Source organism: Calonectris borealis, chromosome 2 (genome assembly GCF_964195595.1).
Source record: "Calonectris borealis chromosome 2, bCalBor7.hap1.2, whole genome shotgun sequence".
In the NCBI taxonomy this organism is placed as follows: Eukaryota; Metazoa; Chordata; class Aves; order Procellariiformes; family Procellariidae; genus Calonectris; species Calonectris borealis.
Genome location: NC_134313.1, coordinates 164,547,156 through 164,572,014, shown reverse-complemented (window position 1 = coordinate 164,572,014; position 24,859 = coordinate 164,547,156). Strand labels below are relative to the sequence as shown.

General features: G+C 47.1%; 1 protein-coding gene and 1 long non-coding RNA gene across 5 annotated transcripts in view; one reads left to right on the top strand and one right to left on the bottom strand.

The window, feature by feature from the left end:
• ACVR2B (activin A receptor type 2B) overlaps positions 1–5,221 on the bottom strand; it is a 100,591-nt gene extending 95,370 nt beyond the window's left edge. Inside the window, exons 1-2 of one of the 3 annotated variants that reach the window (XM_075144244.1) lie at positions 5,101–5,221; positions 4,468–4,670 (exon numbers count right to left, since the gene is read on the bottom strand). In XM_075144244.1, coding sequence (XP_075000345.1) covers positions 4,468–4,519 — 52 coding nt within the window. In that variant the 5' untranslated portion in view covers positions 4,520–4,670; positions 5,101–5,221. Of the gene's footprint in view, positions 1–4,467; positions 5,040–5,100 lie in introns of those variants that run through there. The other 2 variants (XM_075144245.1, XM_075144243.1) reach the window with 2 other exon arrangements.
• A 3,050-nt stretch (positions 5,222–8,271) lies between these two features.
• On the top strand, positions 8,272–24,039 carry LOC142079651 (uncharacterized). Of its 2 annotated transcripts, XR_012672749.1 has the most exons (5): positions 8,272–8,616; positions 15,927–16,069; positions 18,332–18,571; positions 18,684–18,790; positions 19,459–24,039. It is a non-coding gene; the product is annotated as an uncharacterized LOC142079651 (long non-coding RNA). The 2 variants fall into 2 exon arrangements; XR_012672748.1 differs by lacking the exon at positions 18,684–18,790 and having other exon boundaries at positions 8,279–8,616.
• Positions 24,040–24,859: the final 820 nt, after the last annotated feature.

Here is a 24,859-nt window from a genome sequence, read left to right as displayed (position 1 = left end):
GTGCAGCGCTACTAAAATCCCATTCAATTCTGACTATTCTAGCGCAGCTCCACAAAGTCAACTACTATTAACATTAAATTTTAGAAATGCTCCTAAAAGTAGGCCCTGAAACGTGACAGCCATAACACCTCCCACTATAAGGCCCAAAAGTGGAGCAACTTTGACTTCTTTTTATTTTATAGCTGTCCTGGCTTTCTAGAAACGGGCACCATGTGGACAGAGGAATCAAGAACACCTTTGCTGGGTGCCCAGCCTCAAACCATCTCTTCCATCCACCTCCTTCGCTCATGATAAATTAAGATAAACATCCCTTGCTTCCTTTTACACCTGCAACACTTCTGCAGAGGAACCCACGCCGTGGACAGGCATGATGCAAATCACAGCAGCGGGATTCCTAACGGCAATCCCATCACCGATGCTCCAAAAGCGCTCCTCTTCCATCTGAACCTGCGTCCTGCTTCCCAGAATGGATGAATCCAGGAAAGTCCCTCTAGGTTGATCTGCAAAGCAAGGAGTGCGTGTGTGCGTGGTGGGGATGGGGGGAAAATGGTAGGAGGGAGAGAAGAGAAGAAAAACAACACAAAAAAAAAAAAAAAGGAAGGCAAAAAGTGGGGCTGGCCTGTTTCTTTCTTCTCTACCATCTATTCAGTGGCAGCAGGGGAGGTCTACAACTGTTGCTTCACGTAAAGCACAAAAAAACCTGACAAGCGTGTTTTAGCTGATGGAGACCAGAGTGGACAGGAGGCTGGTGACAGCTCGAACGCGGGGACTAAGAGACCTCCGCTTAATTGGCTGTTTCTTACTATCTCATCAAGCGAGCAGGAGCGTTACAGCCTGGATGGGCTGCTCAAACACACAAGAAATGGCAGAAATTTCTGCGCATAAATACTTTACCTAACCACCCAGGCTCAGGTCAGACTCTCACTCCGGTCCAGGGATACTGAATTTTTAACCCTGCCTGATCCACAAAAACCTACACCAAAGGGAAAGTGCAGAAGGTGCTTTGAAATGGAGGGGGGGGGGGGGGGGGGAGATGGGGGGAGTTAAACCACAGGGTGTGCAGGACCTGGAGAGGTGTTTATAAATAATGCCACTAAAAATAATGCACTGCACACTCGCATCTCTAACATAGCATTTTCTTCTCCACAGAACTGTGACAATGGTTATCTCAGTGGTATAATTATCTAGATTTGATGACAGATAAAAAAAAAAAAATATATCCCAAACACCTGTTCAAGAGTTTTGTGTTTTTAAAGGCCATTGCCATTAACCTTGGGCCATGCACTTCATTGTGTTTAATTAGCAAGCTAATGAAGCCAGTTTTATTCCCTTTCTCAAGCACAAGAGGATAAATACAAGACAGTGAAAGAGGAGACCAGATCCATTTGCAGCACAGTTCATTGCTGCATGGCATTACTTAAACTTGCACCAAAATAAAAGTAATGTAATGGCTCGGGAAAACGTGTTAGCGATTCATTCTGCAAGACAAATCCTTTTACACCTTCTGTATTTTCTAAAGCTCATAGATTAAAACATGATTTCTGAACATTTGGGCTGCAGAAAATTTGCAAACAAAGGGCTAAAAATGAACATAATGTTTTCCTCAATGAATCCTCAGTATTCCAAAAAATTAAGCATAACAGATATTTTTTTTTTTTTTTAAAAGAATAGCAGCCCGTGCTTGCTTTGTTACAGCCAGCCAAGGTAGCGATGAGAAGCATCAACAATGGAGGTCAAGCGATTTTCGAAAAGCCCACCACTTTCGCACAGTCCTAACATGTACACACACAAAAGACATACTTCAAGCAAAGCCCAGTGCTATGAATCCCAGCAACACACTGCAACTTTGGGATTTTGAGGTTGCTTGCTTTTTTTTTTTTTTTTGACTGAACAGCTTTAGGAAAAACTGGACAATAAAGATCACGTTGATAAATACTCATAAATATCACAAGAAAGGCAAAAAAGGCTTTACAAGAGAGGGAGGGATTTACAGAATTGCTAATGCACTGATTTAAAGATCCAAGAGGACCCTTCCAAATAAACAGAATTATATTCATTTTAGGGGTTTCTTTATTGTATTTTCAAGGGGGGAGAAAAAGTCAGCATAGGTATGCCCTAGCAGATTATCCTTTTCATAACATGATACGTTTAAGAAGCTTTCAGGGTTAATTTTTTTTAAAGCAATTGCTTTTTTCCTCCAACTTAGATTTCTACCACTATATGCACACAGCCATAGGATCGGGTTAAAAAACCAAACCAAACCAAACAAAAACCCAACCCCATACCCAAAACAAAAACAACAACAACAAAAAAAAAAAAAACCCGGAAGCCATCTCTTTTATTGAATCACCCGAGATAAAAGGATTCCAAGATATATGGAAAGAAAATACATTGACCATAAATCTCCTTTATGCACATAATAGAATTTTCCAGCCAAGAGAGCTGTTGTGATGATAGCAACGCCGAGCACCAGGAATACTGATGGCACACACACACCCCGCCTGCTTCTTCCAAAATACCTGCTCTCCCTCAGCACTGCTATGTAAATACAAGCCCGCACAACCCCCTTCCTAACACATGGAAACAAAGCTGCGTACAAGTGTCCCAGCGATCAGATAAAAAAGCCCAAGCTGGCTTTGCTCACCATCAAATTAATTTATTCTAATTTTTTTTTTTTATTATTTTTATTGCCCGCTCCCTTTTTATTGACATCCCCCCCCGCCCCCCCGCCTCACACTTTCGGTGTGACTTAAAAAATAATTAAGCGATGGCAGTGTTTATAATGCCAAAGGCAGGCGGTGGCAGTGCATATTTAATGGGCACTCGGAACAAAGGAAGCCCGGCTGCAGGAGCGCCCCGGGGCCGGCTCCGCCGCCCGCTCCCCCCGCGCCCTGCCCCGCCGGGCAGCCCCTTCCCCGGGGCGGGGAGGGGGGGGGACAGACACACGCGGGGAACACCCCCCCACACACACACACACTCCCACCCGCTTTGCAATACAATGAAGCCGCGATGGCAAAGCCGACGGGAACCCCCCGGCTGCCCATCGCGGAGCGGGGAAAGGGCATGGCTGCAGCATCGCTGCCTCCCACACCCTGCCCCCGGGAAGCCCTCGGCCACAAACAGCCCCCCCTCGACCCCCGACACACCCCCCCCTCGCCCCGGGCTGGGCAGTGGAGGTACCGTAACAAGTTTCTGCGCAGTGCCGGGGCGGGGGGCGGCAGGCTCAGCCCCCCCGGGGGGGGGGGGGGGTTCGAGGGGCTCTGTGGTGACCAGGCAAGGGGGGGGGGGCAAAATTGCTGCCGCCCCGCTTTCTCCTAGGGAATATGCAGCAATAATAAAAAGGAATGAGAAAAAAAAAATAATTAAAAAAATAAAAACAAGGAGGGAAAGTGGGCAGCGTGGGGACTTCAAGCGTGCCCGCGTTTTCAGTGCTGGGGTACAGGGGGTCTGACCCCTCCCGCCTCCCCCTCGACGGCTACGGGATGGGGCACCCCGTGGTCGCCCTCCCGCCCCGCGGAGCGCTGCCCGGCTGCCCCCTCCTGCTCCCCCGGCCGTGCCCGGGCTTTCGGCTAACTTCCACCCCGCGTCCCTCGGCAAAACGCGCACCCCGCAGGTTGGAGCTGAAGTTTGGGGGTCGGCCCAGATCCATAAAATAAACGGGAATGAAGAACAAAGCAAATAAACACACACCCCGCCACAAAAGCCTCCTCCCGCGGGATGCTCCCCCAGGCATCCCCCCCACCCCTCGCCCCGCACACCCCCTTTTTTCCCAACTTTCTCCCAGCTCCCCGCAGCGCCAGCCAGCCCCAAACGGCTCGTTTCGTGCTAATAGGCAAACCCCGAAGGGACCGCGGCGTCCCGGGGGGCTGAGGGGGAACCGTGGGGGTCCCCCTCGGGGCGGAGGGGGGGGGGTCCCCTCCACCTCCCCGGCTTACACAACCGCAGCCCGGCAGGAGCGGGGCGCACACATGGCCACTACCTGAGCGGCTCCGCACCATTTCGGAGCAACCCCCAGGTCTCCTCCCGTTGCTCCCAACTTCTCCCCGTCCAACCCGCAACCTCCCCGGCTTTTCCCCCCCCCGCCCCGCACTTCGGCAGCACCCGCCCAGAAGTAAATGCCCATTTTTGTAAAGTTTCCTCGATATCGCGCCGTGTTTACATTGCCATTAATTCCCACAGGCTGCCTGAAGGGAACAAAAAGCAGCACGGGAAGGCTCGTCCTGCAAGCAGGGAGAAAACGGAGGGGGGGATGAGGGGGTGAAAAGCAAAAAAAAAAAAAAAAAAAAAGAGAGAAAATAATAAAGAAATTTAAGCAGATGGCAGCGGTAGGGTTCATTTGCAGGCTCGCTGGTTGCTCTGCTCTGTTTTGGAGGGTGGCTGCAAATAATTGCACGGCCCATTCAATTCTGCATTTGGAGAAGCGACCGTAAGCCCGAGCGGGAGGTAAACACGCAGAAATGCACTTACCTGCACAGAAAGTTCCACAAAGCAAGGCGAAAGTCAGCCACGAAGCAATCATATTCCTTTACTTTTTTTTCCTCGTGTGCCCCTCTATCCCCAAGGGAAGCAAAAAATAAAAATAAAAAGATCGAGAGAGTGAAAGAAGGGGGGAAAAGCGAGGCTCTGCCCTCTCTCTCTCTCTTTTAAAAAGAAAAAAGAAGAAAAAAATCCTGGGGGAAAAAAAAAAATCGGATTTAATTCCTTCGCAGTTGCAAAATGTATCCAGTGGAGAGGAACAGCCCCGCAGCACCCGGACGGTTCGACCTGCTCCTGCCTGGCCCCGGCGTTTGCTCCGAGCTTTCCAAGAGTTTCTTTCCCTGGGCTTTTGTGCTGGGAGCGCGGCGTGCACCACACACCGACTCCCCCTCCTCCTCCTCCTCCTCCTCCTCCTCCTCCTCCCAACCCAGCCCCTCCGGCTCCCCCAGCAGCAGGGGCGAGCGCACACGCACACGCCCGCGTGCGCGCAACCCCCCCCCACACACACCTCCCCGCGCAATGCACGCGCGGCCCCGCGCAATGCACGCGCAGCCGTGTGCAAGGCGCGCAACACCCCACCCCCCCCCGCCCAACAGACACACTCCCCTTCCCCGTGCAACGCACACGCGTTCCCAGCGCCGGCAGCGAGCGGGGCGGCGGCGGCGGCAGCGAAACTTTGCAAGGTTACCGACCCCGCATCCAGGGCGGCTGCTGAGCGGCAGGCAAGAGCCCGCGGAGGAGGCGCGGAGCGGGCGCGGAGCGGCGGCGGGGGGGCTGGCGGCGGCGGCGGGCCGCGCCGCGGCATCGCGGGCTGCGCGGAGCGAGGGGGCGGCGGGAGCAGAGGCTGGGTCGGGAGTTGCCATGTACAGGGGAGGGGGGGAAAAAACAAACAAACACAAAAAAAAAAGACGGGAAAAAAAAAAGCGGGGGGGTAGGGGAGGTTTGTTGGGGTTTGTTGGGTTTTTTGTTGTTTTTTTTTTTTTAAATAATTAAAAAAAAAAACCTGAACCGAGTCCAAAATGGCTTCTAAAAAAAGGGAGAAGCCGTAGCGGAGCCAGCGGGGGAAACCCGGATGTTTGATACAAAGAGGCTGGAGGGGGGCGGAGCGGCGCGGGGGGCTCCGCGGCCGCTGAGTGGGGAGCGGCGCTGCCCGTCACGGCCGCGCCCCGCGGAGCGCCGCGCACCCCCGCGGGGAGGCCCGGGGTGAGGGCGGGGGGGGGGGGGGGCATAGGGGCAGGAGGTGGCGAGCGGGGAGAGGAGGAGGATGGAAGGGCGCAGGGCGAAGGCACCGCGGCCTCTCGGGGAAGAGGGGTGGCCGCTGGGAAGCCCCCCCGCGCCCTCCGCCTTCCCAGGGGAGAGAGAGCAGCGCGACCCCCCCTCCCGGGGTAAGAATAAACCGTGTCTTTGCAAAAAAAAAAAAGAAAAAATCCTCCTCTTCCAGGCTGGTGAGAACGTGTTCCCCCTGCTTCTGTCCTGCCTGCCCCGGAGCCCCCTGCGCCCAGAAAAGTCCCTTGATCCCAAGATCTTGTAGGAGCGATAGCCCAGGGAAAGTGTCCCGGGGTGCCAGGGCTGACGAGGCACCACAGCAGAATCAATTTTCAGGCCGTTTCAGGGTTAATAAGGTTTTCTCTATTGCCAGGGTTACAGGAATTGAACTCTCTCCACAATTTATTTTAATTACAACCAAATAATACGGCATTAGGGAGCACCAAAGGAATCTTAAGGGAGAGGAAGAGGAAGGGAAGATGCTGAAGTTGGGTCATTCCCAAGACTTTGGGTCTGCGAGGTCCACTGACTCATTGGGAGAAAGGGCTGCGGCACGGACACTGCATGCCGGCAGAGCTCCTGCGCACGGTGGTGAATCGCAGGTCAGCTCTCCCTAATTTGTCCGATGGGGAGTGAGGCTGAAAATATTTCTAAAACCATTTGCCTTTTCCTCTGGAGGGAGGTAAGAGTAAATATGAATTATTCTTTTAAAAGTTTGGGAAGCGTTTTGTTCCAAGAAGAAATACGTATATTTTTTTACAGTAAGAAGCTCACAGAAAACTTCAGGAGGCTTTTATAAGAGCTTATAACCTCTTTGAAGCTGGAAACTTTTATGTGTGTACAGCGCTTGCGTGACGAGGTCTTAACTGCGAATGGGATTCCTAGGTGGAGTTGCAATAAACTGATTAATAGTATCATTCATGGTATCATACCTCATTCATATGTTTGCTGTAAGTAAAGAGGAGTACATCGGCAGGCATATAGTGGTTGCGACTTTAAACACGAGGCTCGTGGGGGAAAGGTACAGCTAACACATGCACCGACGGACAATGCAATTGGTAAAGCTACAAAAAACAGTCAAGAAAATAATTTTTGGAGCGAAAAGCAGCAAAAATGAGCCCACGAAGAGCTGCTGCCGGGCTGGTCTGTGGCATTGAAAAAGCAAGATGGGTCATGTCACCCAGCTAGTCAAATCACGGACGGAAAATAAGAAGGAGACGTGTCTGTCAAAGGGATGGGTCAGGGATTGATCCCTATTTTTTCAGAAACAAGCACTCACAAGCAGCATTTGGGTTTTTTAATCCAGAGGCAGCAAGGACTGATTTTTGTCACTGAACGCTTGTGGGACAAACCACTGAAAGGCCACAGGGGTGCAAAAAGGAATGCAAAATAGTGGTCAAAGGAGAAGTAAATGTCCTGGCCATGGGCTGCAGCCATTCAGGGTGCATTCGGAGCCTCAAGAGAAGAGACAAATAATGGGTCAATATTTCCTATAAGGATGGTTGTTTCATTTGAAAGCAAATAACGGGTCAATATTTCTGCTTATTTCGTCCGAGGAATAAGTTCTTAAACAGCTACCAAGTGGCTGAAGCATGGAGAAATGTGTGGGGCGATAAAATATGATCCAGTGTTTCACTCTACTGCCATCCCCGTGATTAGTTAAAACGAGACATTTAGTTCATACCAAGAAAATATTAGTCCTCGGGAGCAGGCAGCGTGGCTAACGTAGCGATCGCTTGGGCTGCGTCCCTGCCCAGGCTGAAACGCTCCCTGGCAAACGCCACTCCTATTTTTAATCGCCGCGCTATGAAAAGCCCCGTTTCGCAGTACCTGAATTTGTGCTTTACAGGCAGAGACCTGGGAGCGCGTTTATCACGCGGCTGTCATCGCTTTTGAGGAAACGGTCCCAGGGCGCTTCGGACGTTGTCCTACAGCCACCCAACACGGCGTTGGGCATAGCGTGGCCTTTTGCGCTTGGCGAGCGTGCTGCTTCGTGGCGCAGGCGATGCTGCAAAGAGCAAACCGACAGAGAGACTGGGGGTGATTTTTGCCGGGGGATAAATGATACCCTGCATTTTCATTTATTAAACACCAGGGTTGCAGTCCGTCTTGCTAACATTGTTTCACAGGGAGATGTTTACCCTCCTGAGAAGCTAAAATGTTTTCTCCACTTGCAACATAAAAGCCCAGGAGTGAGTATTGTCACTGGAGATAATGTTACAGCCTTAGCAAGATGACACTTAAAAACTTCGTCAGCCTCCAAGAATTTCAGAAATAGCGATGAACAAAGGTAGCAAGTGTTAAGAGCAGGCAGTGCTTGCAAGGAGTGCCCTTACAAGTGGCGTTTTCAAGAGCTTTTTTCTGTTTCCAGTTATCATTAGAGCTGCACAGCTCAGACCATTTTTAAATAATTATACTTAACAGTTAAAAAACCCTCCCACGCTAAAATAAATTTTAGCTAAGATGGTTTTATGCTTTGCAGCCTCGTATGACACTCAATCTTTCTCATGTGACTGTTGTAACAAGTCAAATTCAGGTATTTTGATACCCCGCACGTGATGAAGATACTCGGATCACTTACTTAAGCCTGTACAAAACTGCAGTGCTCGCATGTCATTTATCTTAAAATCCTATTGTAGCTCTCGTGAAATGTAATTTCTTCAGTGAATGGAAATTTATACTGACAGAGGTGTTATAAAACATGGAAAATACTGGGGGAAGGGGACCCAATGTTTCCTTTATCTCTTCACGTATTCACTAACGGGGATTTATTTTTCAGCTCGGCGTTGGTTCGTTGCAGATTACAGAGCTCTGATGCAATTAAAGGGACTCGTTTCCAGTCGTCTTAAGCAAAACTTGCATTACTTGCAGCAGGTGAGAAATGTGTGCTGAGGCACCGACAGCAAACTGGTTCACAGGCTGCAGTTTCCATATCGGTTCCTAAAGCTGCTTGTAGGAAATCAGTCAGCCTAAAGAAACTCCTAGGAGCCCAGCCTCTATCTTCCCATTTCAAAATGCATAGGTAAGAAAAAACAATTTATATTCATAACCTTGAGTAAATAAATTGTCACTTTAACTACACATTTTATTGTAATTAAGCGCTTCCCAGTAATAACCAACCCACACTATGAAGCGGTTTCTTAATATAACGGTAAGCTAAATTCTTGGTTGTGAGCAAAATTAGGAAGCTTTTAAAAGTACAGACCAATTAATACAGCAGGGCGGTGTTGCACAGTTCTCAATGTGTGGAGAAAAGGTGGGTTTGCTAAAGAACTTTATCCTTATTTTCAAGAAATACCATTGCTGTGTGGTTGGTATCTCACCTGCAGAATTTCCCAGTAGGATTTATACCCAATATTAGCCTAACTCGAAAGGGAGCAGAGCTGAGGCAGATTTACACATTCCCTGGCTTTCTAAGGACTCGCTGCTGTCACCTCTCCATAATGCAGCTACAATTAACTTTGCTGGAATTTCTATATTTGAAGCAGCTTTAAATTAGAGCCTGAACTTCCAGACGTGTATGCAGATGGTCTTTGCTACTGTCTGTACGAGCCCTTGGTTTTCGCACTAAAAAAGCCCACCCACATTGACAAATTTGCCCTTTGCGCTCTGGCTTCAGTGTGGCCGGTAAAAATAGCGAGTGATACGGCAGACAGAATGGGCCCTAAACTATATGAAGGTATTTTTTGATAGCTTTTCTTAGCTCCAGACTAAAGAGCAAGGCATCAGATGTTGGCAGATTAGGGGGGAATATACCAAGCAAAAGGATCTGTTACCGAGATGCCCATAAACCGGCAGTTTTGCCATCCTCCAGAACTTGAACTTTTCCCTTGGTTTTCAGTTGTATTCTGATTAAAGTGTAAATACCAGCAACTGGCACGTGTCAGCCGGTGTCAGAGCCACACGCCAAAGCTTTGTTCAGGTTGGATCTTTAGCATCGCTTTACTCATCTGTGAATTTTTGTTAGGACTTCTGGGACATAGCTCATTATTTTTACCGCTGTAACCAGCAGAGTTGTTGTATAATTATTTCCCTTTAAATCCGGGAGAACTCGTCTGGTCTATTGGGCGGGGAACTTAATTGCAAGAAGGCTCCGGAGGACGGTCGGCGCTGGATGTACCGTTAGCGTGTTACCCCTCCCCAGCAAGGAGAATCCAGGCTCTGATGCACACCCCCAAGTCATGCCAGCTCGCCGGGAACCAAAGCACGTCTACACTCGAGTTGGAGACTTCTGTGCTCAGACACGGATGATTGTGGACATCATATGACTAATTCTGCAATGACGGTATATGCTTAATTGGTAAAGGACTGCATTTTCTATCTTTTTTTAACCCAGACATAGCGCCAAAGGTCTGCCTGATGTTTGAGGTTCCTTTCAGGTATTTTCTTCATTGAGATTCACTGTACTTAAGGTTACTGTGGCTGCCGGCTTTGTCTTATGCCCTTGAGCGCTACTATGCTTTTTAGTGATGAGAAACCAGCATTCAAATTCCCAAATTCCCCTGAAACGCCAGGCTGCGCTGCTCTCGCAGCTCGCAGAGGGACTTCCTTGAACCTCAGGTACAAAAGCTCCGGCTGTTGCAAAAGCCGGTGGCCAGGAGTCAGGAAAAGCAGAGTATTTCTCTAAGTGGACTTTAGACATTCATTTTAATGTCCTGCTCTCGAGCTCTCTGCCTCAGTTTCCCTGTAAAATACAAATACAGCGTGGTGATGCTTAGCTCATTAAAAAAAAAAAAGTATCTCTCTAACTTCCGAAAGTGCATGTTGCAGCGAGTTGAAGTCAATGCATCTTAAATTCGGTGGTAGGAAGATGTTTCTACCAGCCGATGGTACTTAGCTATTCAAACAGATTACCAAGCGCCATGGCAGCAAAATCCCTTCTGCTTGTAATGTTTAAGACTGCCTGGATGCCTGTCAGGGAAATGTGCTCCCACATTGGTGGTACCAACACCGGAACCGTTTCTTGGTGACAATCCTGGTGACTGTGACAGCCTCCAGTAATGGGAATCTACTGATCACTTGCTCTGTGCCCGTGAAGCACTCTGTCCTCCTTCCATTAAAAGCTGAAGGTAAATAAATACAGCTCCCATCATCAGATCATTTTGCTTGCAGAGAGGTTATCTACAAAGCCTCTGTGTGAGATGGACAAGCAGAAGGGCAGAAGAAAATCTTCCCATCCTCGGTGTAAGGCTAGCCAGGGTGCAACGCTGTGAGTTTGGGGCTTGGGAGCTGCCCAGTCGCCCTGGTCGTTCCGCTTTGCTTTGCACCACAGCTGCTGGTGGTGACGCTGGCTGGGGGTGGCCTGCGAAGGGCAAAGTGTTAAACCCCTCCCTGTGCTTGGAGCGTGTTTGGACCAGGTTAGGTCAGCCTTAAGTGCTGCGCTCTTTTGGGTGGCTGCCAGCAGATCCCACAGGGTTTTGCAACGCCTAAAAAAGAGCCTGAGCCTGGTAATACACCAACCCTTGAATCTGCAGAGTGAGGACAGCAGGTTCAGTCACTGCCCTTAGACTGTTCCCTAATCCTATCCATTTACCTTACCATCCTCTGTAAAAGAAGATAGTAGATATTTACCCACATTGTCTTCAGCTGTTGATGTTTTACCTGAAAATACAGTACAGGTGTTTTAAAGTGCATATGGTGGCTGCAGCAGCCTAGAGCCAAGACCTGTCATCTCTCCAGCTCCCTCGCCTTCCTCCCTCCCCAGGTGTTGGGTTGGCAGAAGAACATCTTTCAAATTCCAATTTTTTGTTTAAAAAGCTAAACTCGGGTTTTTTAAACTGGTTGCGATTAAGCTTTAACAACGGGAAGGTTCATACGGAGGTGCTGTGTCTCTCTTTGAAATGGTTCTGCCTAAGAAAAGCACCTGCATCCCTCCTGCAGCCAGCTGCACCCCGCGGGAGGGTTTATTTCACTACTCTTACCTGTGGCCTTGTGCCTCCCAACACACATTCAAGGCATATATGGAAGGACCAATAAAATATGTCCTGGAGCGTTTGGTGTATTTTTAGAGTTTGTCCCAGATTATTGGCCTTTGTCCCAGATTTCAGTGGTTAGGGTATGAGAATGCCCGGTGGGGCTGAATGCTTCCTGCATTGCTCTCAGGAAGGCTTTAATCAGGAAAAATACCCTCTCAAAGAAGGCAAATAATTAAGTTTTTGTGGCAAATACTCCACTGCCATTAGCAGGAGGTGATAAACACTCAAGACCACAGCATAAATAGAGCAAGGCAGATGCACTAAGCTTTAAAGTGCAACATTATTGTGTTACATGGTATTGAGTAATGAATTGGACATCTCTAGCGAGGTAGTTTTCTTTTTGTCTTTATTGGGACCAGAGGTTGTTTTTACACCATAAAGTGTCTGTCTCTGCTGCTCATCATGGGGGAATGCTGGTACAAATTGCCTGGAGGAAACTTGCTGGCAGCTGACAATGTGCAAGTGGGGAGCTAATGTTGAAAGGGATCTTCAGGTGTCATCCAAGTCCATCCTCCTCCCTTTGGCAGTGTTTGTTAGACCTGTGTCATTCCTGGGAAATGCTCATCAGACCTCTTCCTGCAGTGCTGGGCACTGCGTGGTGCTCCAGGCTCCCAGGGCTTCGCAAGCTTTGCCTGCAGAACGTTATCCCTCCTGCATAACCTCAGCCTTCCCTATTGCAGTTTGGTCCTTACTGAGCACATGGGGGACGGATTGCTCCTTTTCTCTCTGCTCCAGCCTTTACACATTGCCAGATTGTCTCTCTTCAGTCTACCAAAGCCAAAACAGGCCAAGTCATTTGTCCTTTCCTCGCATTTCTGTGTTATGACCCTTGTTCCATCCCTTGGGCTGCTTAGCCATATCTCAGGGGCTGAATTCCCTTAGAATCACAGAATGGTTTGGGTTGGAAGGGACCTTTAAAGGTCGTCTGGTCCAATCCCCCTGCCGTGGGCAGGGACATCTTCAACTAGATCTGGTTGCTCAGAGCCCCATCCAACCTGACCTTGAATGTTCCCATCTACCATCTCTCTGGGCAACCTGTGCCAGTGTTTCACCGCCCTCATCATAAAAAAATTTCTTCCTTAGATCTAGTCTGAATCTACCCTCTTTTACTTTAAAATCATTCCCCCTTGCCCTGTCAAAACAGGCCCTTGGGCTTCACGACATTCGCCATAGCCACCATGTCTGATGTAGTCCTAGAGTCCCCATGCCACCGTCTCTGGCATGCGCTCCTCAGCTCTGGGGGACTTCTCTTGGCTCAGCTCTCCCAGTTACACTGCAGGTCTTTGGGGTGCGGAAGGGCTCCCTTATGGGCTCATCCAAGCAATTTCTGGGTTTCATGGGCTTCTACCTTGGTCTTACCTTTTTACCCTCCCATCAACTGCTTTTTGCCCAGCTGCCCTAATGCCCTTTCTCAGACTATTTCTATAGCTTCATAGCATAGACCATACCACATGTCATAAAAAGTACAAAGTATAAAAACTATTCTGTTAAGAATCCAACCACTGGTCCATCAATTTTGTAGGGAGACGGGAGTGACACATTACCAATACAGATGCAGGTAAAGTCCTGCTGCACTTGGTCGTGCCTGTGAGCAGAACCTGCTTTCCTTCCCAGCCCTCCCTGGCGTTCAACCCTTGGACATTTTGGCGTATTATCAGTGATAAATGTATTCACAAGTGAGCGAGCCAGCCCTGCAGGCTGTGATGCCAGGGTATTGTGGGTTCCTGGCATGGGCAGTGCCTTTCCATGGATTTCAGAAAAATGAGACAGAAATATTTTTTGTAGCCAACCTCAAGTTTTCATCTATTTGTAGGTGTCTTTGTGTCCCCTAAATTGGGATTAGGTCCTTTGGAAAGAAGGCTGCACTTCATGTCTTGACTTTCCTGGCTCCGTATCCACTCAGACTCTCTTGCTCCCAAAGGCCACTGATCTTGTCCTTTATTTTTGCCACCAAATGCCACTCATTTGTGTTAAGAAGCAGGAACTGGTAGCGGAGAAATTATCAATAATCCAGCAAGCAACCGATCCGTTTCCCATTTTTGGTGGCCTATCCATGCTGTGGGATAGTGCACAGACCCTTGATTATTCACCTGCGATAGTTTAAATGGTTGCAAGTGGCTACTAACACCAGATTTGAAAAGAATTCAATAACAATGGAGGGAGAAGAAAGATTTTTAAAAAAAACAAGGATGGCATGGGACAAGGATGAGAAGGGTGAAGGACATACGGCAGAGGTAATGGTTGGGGGTATTCTGGTGGCCTGGGTTCCAGCTCAAGCTTCTGCAGGATCTCTGATAGGCTTTGCTTTACTTATCTCTTAAGTCCTGATCAGAATGGGAACAACAGGCTTTATCCACAGAAGTAATTAAAATGTTGCACTCCCTGGCAGGGGAGTTAAAATCAATTTCTCAAATACAAGATGAGGAGCAATTGGCCAGGCTGCTGACATGCGGAAAAAGATCCGGGAGCTTTGTGATGCTTGGGAGCACATTAGAAATCCAGCACCGCAAAAATCCAGCAGTCCTCCCGGGATGCCTGTTTTGGGGGGCACGCTGCAGAAGGCATGGGACAATCTTTCCATTCAGCTTGGCAGTGGCAGGACCTTGGCTCAAGAACAATTTCCACACCTCGGCAAAGATACGGCTCAGCTGGGAAAAGCCCAGAGAGGTGCAGATAAAAGATTGGATGTGTAGAAAACCCGCCTTTGATGAAAAGCTGAGAGAGTGGGTGGTCTGAAGAGGGGACCAAGGTGAGACAAAGCAAGTTGCCAGCTACATGCAAGGCTGATGCAAAGAGGAGTGATACAATGAAGGCTTATCCCTTCTGGAAGCAGGGTGAGTAACAGCCTTCAGCTTCGACAGGAAAGACGTAGGTAAAAGATGGGGAGACACTTCCCAGTGCTATGGGTAGTTCAGCACAGGGATGTATTCCCTTGGGCTGTTGTGGAATTGTCACTGCAGGAAGATATCAGACAAAGGGAGAGTTGAGGTATTGTTGATTGTACCTGGGGCCTCTTGGAGGGCTTTATCCAACTTTTTTTTCCTATTTCTTCCAGTTGCTGCTGAAACCATTGGAATTCAGCACTTCAGCGTTTGGGAAGATCTGCCACAATAGCAATGCCCTGTTTGCAGTCAAGGAGATTGCGAGAGCAATCCCATGCATATTTAGCTGGTGTGCAGCTCTTAGGGTTGTAGGGGCACAGAAACAAGGTAAGAATGAGTGTGCTATAACTGTAGAAGGTGGTTACTCTAGAGCATTGAAAATCCAGCCTGCCTTTGACAAGGAAACGCTGCACACGAGCGGAGCTTTTCCATGTGAAATATCATAAAGAAACCTCAGTAATCGTTAGTGTTAGAGGGGCACAAAGGTTCATTAGAACCCACTGACAATGATCTATTATAAAGGGAACAGGATCAATTTGTGAGCTCTCGGCAAAATAGAGTGCATCTCTGTTCTGCCCCTGTCCTCACGGTCTGCTGCTGCTCTAGGACACAGATTTCTTGAGAGAATGATCTGTGCCTTCTTGCTCAGTTAGCTCTTACACATCACATTTTATTTGCTGGGAGACTTGAACGATGAGCAGCAAACGCTCTTGTTCCTATTTTAAACGCTTGGAAACTGCAGTACAGAGAAATAAAATGACTTGCGCAGGGTCACAGAGCAATTTTGTGGCAGGGCTAGGACCAGAAGCCAGCTCCCTTCCTCTCAAACCCCTGTGCCAGCCTTCAGCTCTTCATTGACCCTTAATTTTAATCACCTTCTAAGGAAGCCTGTTGGCCTCTTCCAATTGACTTCCATGGGAGTAATGCCAGGTATCAAATGAAGTCACTGGGAATATCAATGCAAAAGAAGCCAATATTAGATGCAAAGAAAGAACTGATGGAAGGGAAAAAATAGATTTTGCAAAAAAAAGAATAAGTTCTAGTGCCACTTCCATAATATCATTCCCCCTTTAATTTGTGCCTGGTCAAAATTTAAAAAAAAATAGATTGCTAATATTAATAAATGAAATGAATCTTGAATTTTATAATAGTGGAGGAAATGAAAGGACCAAAGTAATATTGTGTTGTTAACTGAGATTTTAATAATGATTCTGTCCTCAGTTGGTGCATTTATTCCACAGAAAGTAAATCATTAATGAAGGGGGGGGAAAACAGTTTTATGGTGATGGATTTTCGGAAGAAAAGTTTAATTTTGCTTAACTTCTAGAAACTCTGAAATGTGCCTGCAGCTCCAAAACTGAAAGACAAACACCTCAAAACCAGTCCACAAAGCTGGGATTCAGCCGAGTGGCTGACACTGCCTGGGGTAGGATGGAGCAATGTCTGTGGCTCCTCTCCAAGAGAGCTGAGGTGAGTGGAAGAGATAGGTTAGAGATGCTGGTTTTGATGGAGGGAGGAGGGAAGGTAGGTTAGAGGTGATAGTTTTGATGGGGGAAGGAAGGTTTGAAGGTTTGCTGTTGGTTTGCTACATTCTCATAGCTATTTCTGGATGGCATCTGGAGAGCAGTGAAGACATCATCCTCACCTTAAACCAAAGGAGACCAAACTGGGCTTTTCCTGCGGTTTCTGTGGGCTTTTGCAAGATCTGCTTCCACCATGTCCTCTGCAGGGGATGGGTGAACTCAAACCACTCTCAGTGCTGTGAGGGTGTTTGACTTCCCAGGTGAAGAAAGAGCCCACCTAGGCTAGCGTGTCCAACGGTGGCTCTTGACCTACCCACTGCTACCCACCTCCAAGGAGTCCCAAAAAAAGGGCTCCCTGGAGCAGCAGCCCATTTCACACCAAGTCCCCTGGTTCGAAATGTCGAGCATAGGGGAGGATCACGGTCTCACAGCGATGGGAGAGGAAAAGCATCTCTGTAGCTGAGATTTGGTGCCTAAGAGAAAGCAAATATGGAACATACATGCCTGCGTGTGCATGAAAGAGATGGGGGAAAAAACAGAATTCCCCTAATTCCTTAATGAGCACAGCACCCTAACAATGAGTGTAGAAATTTGCAAATTAAACGACATTTTTGTATTTAAATTATCAAATAAATAAAGGGAAGTAAACATTAAACGACATTATATGAGAGCCTGGAGTGTCACCACAAAAATTAAGACTATGTAATTAAAAGTACAATGCAATTTATTTTTATATCGTTCTTCATTCAAATCAACAAATCTTATTACTTACCCAAAAATGTAAAGCAGGCTGCGAACTAATTCAAAAGATGAAGACAAAGTGGCTATTGGAAAACCTATGTTTCTTGGTCCCTTAGATCTGGCAGCAGTCATGATTTAATATTTTAACTACTGTAATAGGTTATACTGCTGAAGAAAAGTACATTAATTACTATGGGAAACCTAAAAAAAAAAAAATCTAATTAAGAAGAATAAAATCATTCTTATTGACTGGGAAAAATAAAACTATGTAAAGGGAAATGAAGGATGAAAAAACTGAAGACATACAAATATTAATAAATGTGCTCTGCGCAGGCTAGAAAACACACTTCTGCAGTGGCTGGGGGCGTGGATTTGAATCTGGCTGGAGATCACGGTTTGCCGTGGCTAAAGCTCTTCTCCAGTATCTCTCTCACCCACTGGAAGCACCTTCTAATTAGCTGCAGCTGAGGGAGTTGAGTTTGCTCTAAATTCAGCTCAACATGTCCATGCAGAGCCGGCCCCGCTGTCTGTGTCTGAGACAACAGACTAAGAGCATGAGATTGCTCTGCATTTCTGGATGTAGTACCGGTAACAAAATAATTATCTCGATAGTTGCCATCCTTCCTAAAAAGTCACAGAGGATACGTGTAAGAAAGCAGCCCCGTGTCCCAAACCGTGCAATACCATCCATGGTGTCACGCCTGGGGACACCATGGGGGTGAATCACCATGGGCAGATGCAAATCTCCCCTCCCCACAGCCCTTTAAAGTAATGTAAAAGGAACCGTTCTGTGTGAAAGATCCACGACCTTGTTTGCTCAGCCTGAGCTAAAGTCATCCTTTGACTTTATCCCCATGTAGCCACCATAAGGGAGTTCCTGCACCCCCATCTCGTGCCTTCACAGAATCCCCAGGGATGCGGGGCTGCTTTGGGAGCAGGTGCATCTTGTATGGCCAGAAACGGCAGCCAAAACTGTTAGGAGGTGTTTGACCATTTTTTCCAGATGCAAAACTAGATGGGACCTTGTGTGGTTTTGTCATTGCCGGGTCTGAATTCTGGGGCTGTAATTTTCAGCTTTCATCCCAGTTTGGAGTAAGGGTGTGTTTATTTCAGGATCTTGAGCATTTCTGTGAGGGGAAAACTATTTTCTGTCCAGCTTTACTGCCCTCATTCCTAAAGATCCTGCCGATGTCGAAATGTCTATGGATGTTAAAAAGAAGGGAGAGGATGCCATAGGGTCAACAGCTGCACTAAGTGTTTAAACAAATACATGCAGTTTAATTACTTCAGCTGATATTAGTAGTATTAATGCATTTTCAAGCCAGAAGTTATCCTTTGATCACTTATATTTACTTGACATATAAAATAGGCTACAGCAATTTGGCCAGTTATCTTGTACTGAATCCAGTAACTTGTACATCATTAATATCTCCAAATATGAAAAATTAGTAGTATAAATTTTGAACAGCCCTTCCAGGATTACAAATCTTCATCAAAGGCAAGAGGAATTGTCTGAGGAATAAGGACTTCAAGATTCAATGCCTGCATTCTGTGCCAGAGAGGAAGAAACTAAGTGAAATCTTAGCAACGAATGATGCTATTACGGCTATGTGCTTGCACAGAAAACCAGCAAAAAGTCACTGCACCACCTCAGCTATATTTTGGTGGTATTACTGACACCCAGAGTTGCACAACTTTTTGCTCAAAGGTAAGTGTGTTCTCCTTTCCCACTTTCACCCACAGAAAACAAGGTTGCAAAGTGGTAGGCGTAGGTAGGGATTGTTGGAAGGGGGTTTGATTGACTGGGGGTTATTTTGCAGCACAGAAACATCCGAGCAGTAATGCCTTTTGATTAGCAAAGAATTTTTACGCTGAACCTTGCAAAACACACAAGGATTACTCAGGAAGAGTGTCACATAGACCATGTGTAAGTATCTACACAAGGGTTGCAGAAACAGCCGTTAGTTATAAAAGACAGAAATAAGCAAAGATTAAATCCATCCTTTGAGAGAACGATAGAAGGGGTTTTTATGTGGTAGCGTCTGAAGGCCATTGCGTTGGGACATGCCGTACTCTACATGATCTACTAATCCAGGGTCCATAGACATAAGAACTTTGTATAGTCTCGCCTGAGCTCCTGTGCAACCAGACGCCCAGGGCTGATGCAATCCCAATGCACAGCTCCCATACTGCACTTTGAGTCATGTGGCCCTGAGTCATGAGTGGGACCGCGGGATTGGGGTCTGGGAACACAGGGGAGGGCCTGGGGCTGGGGGCTGTTGGTCAGAGGGAGTACATTTTAGCTACCTGAGTGGGGGATTGCCATTCTGCTCTGGCATCCCTCAACCCAACCGTAACTCTCCTTGCACTACAGGGTACAGAAGGAGCTGCACCAGCAAATGCCTGAGATGCACAGAGAGTATCAGGGCAGGGGACGGTCATGAGGGCAGTGGTGGGATTAGACTCGCCTCATTTCAGATATTTACAGGGTAGACTTCTAAATGCGAGCTGTCACACTAGGCTTCCCAGGCAGCAAGAAGATATAAGTGTTTTTATTATGCAATTCATCTGCTCTGTTTTAACCACCTACTTTAGGAAGAGATGAATCACCGTAGACTCCATCGACTGTATTGACTGGTTCTCCATTGACTAGCAAGGGAGCCACGGGTGACTAGCTCAAGTGCGGATTTCTGCTTCAGTCAGGTGCATCTACCGAGTGCTCCGTGCCCATAGCATAAGACTTGGCTGCTCTGAGCAGCTCAGGCTGTGGCATTGCAGTCAATAACTCCTGCGGCAAGCACAATATTTTTGGAGAAGCAACACCCATCAGGAGGAGTTTGCAATGTAAGTAGATAAAAGGAACAGCAGGTGGGAAACAGAGGTGTCCCGTAATCAGTAGGAAATAAAGTCTGCGCCTCCCGCTCCTGCACCGCGTCCCTCAAACTTTGCATCTCTTTTATAGCAGGTTTCCATGTCTTCACAGAGAGATTAGTTCAGGTATGAACTGATCATACTGATGATTAGTTCATGGTGATTGCTGTCATCTCTCTCCCTCCGAACTGAAGGGGTCCTGCTGAAGCCATATCTCATCCCCCTGTGGCTATTGCACTTTATCCTCCGTGCATCGGCCACTTCTGAGAAAGTCTTGGGTCATCAGGAGAGAAACTGGCTGGGTCATCAAGAAAGCGTATGCTTGAAAGAGAGAAAAAAACCACATCAGTCTGTAGGAGCGTATGCCATTAAAAGCAAAAACAGCCTACACGTGTAAGAGTGGCAGCCTCTACAGTGTGGTGTACATCCACACACTTAGCCCGTTGTTTCAGAAACTCCGTCTCCCTTCGGCTGTGATCACTCTCGACTGTTTGCCGTCTGTGTGCGGTGACGTGCATGGAATATTACTATGAAAATGTGCATTCTTGTTAATAGGTATAGTTTAGGATGATTGTTAGCAGAGCATAAGGCCTTATTGATTGAAAGTGGCATATGGCAAGGATGTATAATGATTCACTTTGGCTGCTAGTTTGAAATCCTATTCACGGGCAAAAAAACCCCACTCTTCTTTGCAGTCAGGCTTCATTCTTTCTGCAGCGTGTTTTTCAAACCGGGCCATTTTACAAGTGATCCGTAGGAGAGATTTGCTGCTCTCCTGGGTGTGTGCTCAAAGCTCTTTTCAGTCCTGCAAGGGCAGGTCACAGGAACAAAAACTGAAGTTATCATACGCCTCCCTTTGAGGGAAAGGTTGGTCGTCTTGCAGCTCTCTCCTCTAAAACTTTTTCAGGGCATTTAGCGTTTATGAAAGGTGGTGGACTTGAAAACCTGATGCACGGTAAATGCCAGGGAGAGGTACAGCCCGAGCAGTGCCCCTTCTCCAGCAGCGCACCTCGGTGCCTGGTGGGAGAGCACATGAAGCTCCACCTGCTGCAACAGCCTCCTGGAAATGGTTTTGACATTTTTACCAGTCACAGTTTTGAACGACAAAGCTGCCGGTGCTCTGGCAAGCTGCCCTAAAGGTGAGTGCTTCTTTGGATCCAGCTCCTCTTCACCAGGGGGAAAAAATGCATGTTCCTACATGGCATTAGCAAATACAGAGTAATTAACCTGGGGAAAAATCCCAGTGCAGGCAAAGCAGCCAAAGTATTAATACATGTGAACTGACAGAGATAAGCCCTGAGGACCTCATCCATCTTCCGTGTGTGTTAGCAGGTCCAAAAGAAGCTGGGGTTGTCTCACCTGGCTTGCCATGTGTAGACTGACAAGGTAAGCACAGACCTTGCGGCTGGGTAAAGGTGGCACCTCGTGAGTCCTGAATGGTCTCCCCGCCCCCCATCACTACTTCTGAGGGATGTGTTGAACCTCAGGAGAGATGTCCTGAAGGACGACAACTCAGAGTGACACTGTCCGGGTGCTCGATAGCAAACACTGCTGCAATTGATGCCAATACTGACCCCAGCACCCGCTCCCCCACCACTGCCGGGTGGGCAATGCGGGGAAGGGTTTTGTAGGTTGGCTGAGAAAAAGGTGATCGCAGCAACCCCTCTCTCAGAGCTCTCTTGCAACCTCCCCCGTACAGGGAAAACAGGGACTGGTCCTAACCCACCAGGCGATCAGCTCATCCGGGGAGCTAACTGATGGAGGGAAGGAGCATGATCTCTGCCCATTCCTATAACCCTGGAAACCTCCCTGACCTTTATCTGGCTGATTTAATAGAAGGATGATGTTCGGTGATATCTGGACTCTTTTCTTGGCAACAGCACCACAAACGATGCAAACGGCACTCCCCTGACTACTGGAGGTACGACCCTTGTGTTTCCCCACCAGCAAATAAAGAGCGGAGCCTTCATATATGTCTCTTCTGGGAACCGATGCTTTCTAGGAATTGCTTACAAAGAATTAAGTAACCCATTTGATTGTCATCCAGAAGCCCTGGGCTTGCTACAGGATCTTGCATGATTCTTTTTTCCAGGGAGATACTTCTTCAAGACGGTCTCGAGGATTTGCCTGTGGTAGGCAAAACAGGCCTCCCTTGAATAAAATAACTCTGAACAAGCAAATAAACCGAATGCCTTTCATTATACCTGTCACCAGTTTATTTACTCCATGGCCTCTTTCTGCCATAAAAGTCTTGAGTGATTTCAGCATACTAAACCATCTGCACTCATTTTTAGAAAATAACAACAACTGCCAATGTATGAACTCACTATTTTCTCACAACGCCTATTGTTCAGTGTCCGAGCCTTATTGTTTCTTATCTCCTGTGAATGGTTTACAACGAAATCCACTTTATTTACAGTGGAAAGCAAAATATGTTGGAGCAAGACAATCGACTATAAGCCTTCAGTCAATAACAGCTTATTTTTGTGCGTGCTAAAATGTAGTCATTTCTTGCGTTCATTGAAATCAGTGGCAAAATTCCCATTTGGAGGTGTCTGTTCGGTCCTGTGCCAGATCCTGGGCTCCTGCTAAGTGTAAGCTGGTACGCCTTACCATGCACCTTCTAAAACTGGATCCAGCATGCACAGACCATCTTTTCGTAGGCTCCATAAGCCAGCCTGCAGTGAGCGCTCACAATTTAAGACCTTGTATCAGGACAATACTTTAGCGTCGCTCAACTGGTTTGCTGATGAGGAACCTTTGTAAGAGATTGAGCTGTTGACAGGTGAATCATCTCTGTCCCACAGTGTCTCAGTCTTTACTGTTGGTTTGTGGCCAACATCAACTCCCACTGAAGGCCTTTCTTATATGGTTTTCCAGTGAATGCTTTACATAGGGTCATCACATCTCGGAGATAAACACTGAAAAGCTGAAGCATGCTATTAAGCTTCTTAAAACATTAGAAAGACAATCATTTTGACAGAATAGATGTTAATCACACTTATATAAAAGCTTTTCGTCTTCAAAGCATTTAACCAACATTAATTACATGTAATTGGCTTTTCCATGTACGTCATGCAAAACGCACCTTTCATGTCACTTGTCGCTGCTATCTTACCCAGGATTACTGAGGGAAAGCTGTGCCTCTTCAGTGCAGCACGGCTTCCTGAAGCCACCTGAGGCCTCATCTTGCAAATCACAAAGGGCAACATTTAAAACAGCAGTTGCACAGAATATAGACACCTCAGCTGAACTGAGGGATCTGTGAAAAAAATAATGTCATCCCACTTGGGTGCCTGCAAAGTCGTAAGCGTCTCCATCTCCCTGGCAAAAGCTTCTGAGGAGACTCTTTGAAGTTGTGCTGTTCCGCATGCCTGGGGATGTCCCTCTCTTCGCTAAGCCCATCCAGGTCCCATACCCACACTCTCCTGTCCGCAAGCACTGCTGCTTGCCCAAAATGCCCAGGATGCCCTAGCCAGAAGGCAAGGTGCTCTCTGGACTCCAGCAGTACTGCATTTGAAAGGGTACAGTGAAAAGAGAAGGGTCTACATTTTCCATAGTAACCTCGTCTTCAAGCACTTACCCAACAAGTTGAAAACTTGGGTCCATTCCCTTCCTCTGTCTGAGGAGGTCTGAAACCCCGATCTGCCACCACCCTGTCATGCTTTTCTTGCATGACCTTTTCATTGAAACAACTGCTACATTCAGCCACAAGCAACTTGAAAAAGTTTTTTATTCCAATTTACAGCGTGTGTGAGACAAAAAAAAGATTTCTTGCCCAGTGAACTGTCAGGATTCAGCTAGGAAATACGAGTTCCATGTGTCCTTGGAAGAGCTGGCTAGTATTCAGGTTCCCTAGTGCTCAGGGCTGAAAGGAAAGGATTTTGGAAGCATTAGTCACAAAAAAAAAATTCCACCAAAAAAGATAAATCAAGAAAATTTCCAAGAAAAGAAAAAAAAAATCGTATACAGGGACTAGATCACGGGGAACGTTTCCAGGAGATGAGCAGTGGATGGAGGATAAGGTTCAGGACAGATAAGAAACCAAACCCAAGCACTATCTGTGATCAACAGCACCAGCCAGGTCAGAACCACAGGACCTTTCCTATCAATCAGAGATCGGTGAAGGTCCTGACAGGTGCCTTGACTCTGTTTGGCTGTCTTTCTGAAGGCAATATTGAAGGTGGTATTATGCTTGTTTTCATATTGAATGTAGCACCATTTACAAGCTGACTGTCCCTGTTCATATACGTAGCTAACAGAGCTAAAATATGTGCTGTTAGTTCAATAAATGGATGAAAGCTCCACCTGGCATTCTTGCATTGTGTTGAAGTAAATAAAGGTGCTTTCCCAAAAGCCCAGGATTTTCTTAACTTTTATTCTTAACCCTCAACTTTTATTCTTAACCCTAGAGGGCTACAAAGGCCAGAGACTGAGTTTCCCACGGAGCTGTTTGGGTCTGGGATAATAAGTTGCAAACCTCTTGAACTGTCTTGCACATTGAAAGACTCTCCATCCTTCGTCAGCATGCATTAGAGAGAGGGAGACCTGCATGGTACGGTCAGGATGAGCAGAAAAACAGTCCTGCTGTGTAAAAGAGAATTCAAGGAGCCCAGGGACCTAGCCCCAAATCACAGGGAGGCAGATTTTTAGAAAAGCATTTAAGTGGCAGGTTCCAGTGCAAGCCATAATTGTGCTTATAAATCAACAAGATCCTTTAAAAATCCCACACAGTGTCACCTGCCCTCGGTAGCTAGAGTGGCTGTTTATTTTGCAGACATCACATTTTCATTCTCAAGATGATAATTCAGTTAGTGGTAACACAGTTCTGTCAGACTACTCCCACCCTTGAAGTTAAGTAAATGGTTAAGTGCTTTGTTGGTTCAGAGCTAGCAGACTCTCCACCTTGCAGGATTGAGCCCTGTAATCTGTTTGTATTTCCTTTTCAACTTCTGCAAGTAACCCCAAACAGGCTGGGAACACTAAGTGCAACGTTACGGGAGATGACTGTGGCAATTTCTGAATGACAAGAGCATTTAAAAGAAATGTCAAGAGTCTGTGGGCTGCAAGCTTTTATGTTTCAAGGAGAAACAAGAAGAAAGGAGGGACAATAAATCAAACGCAA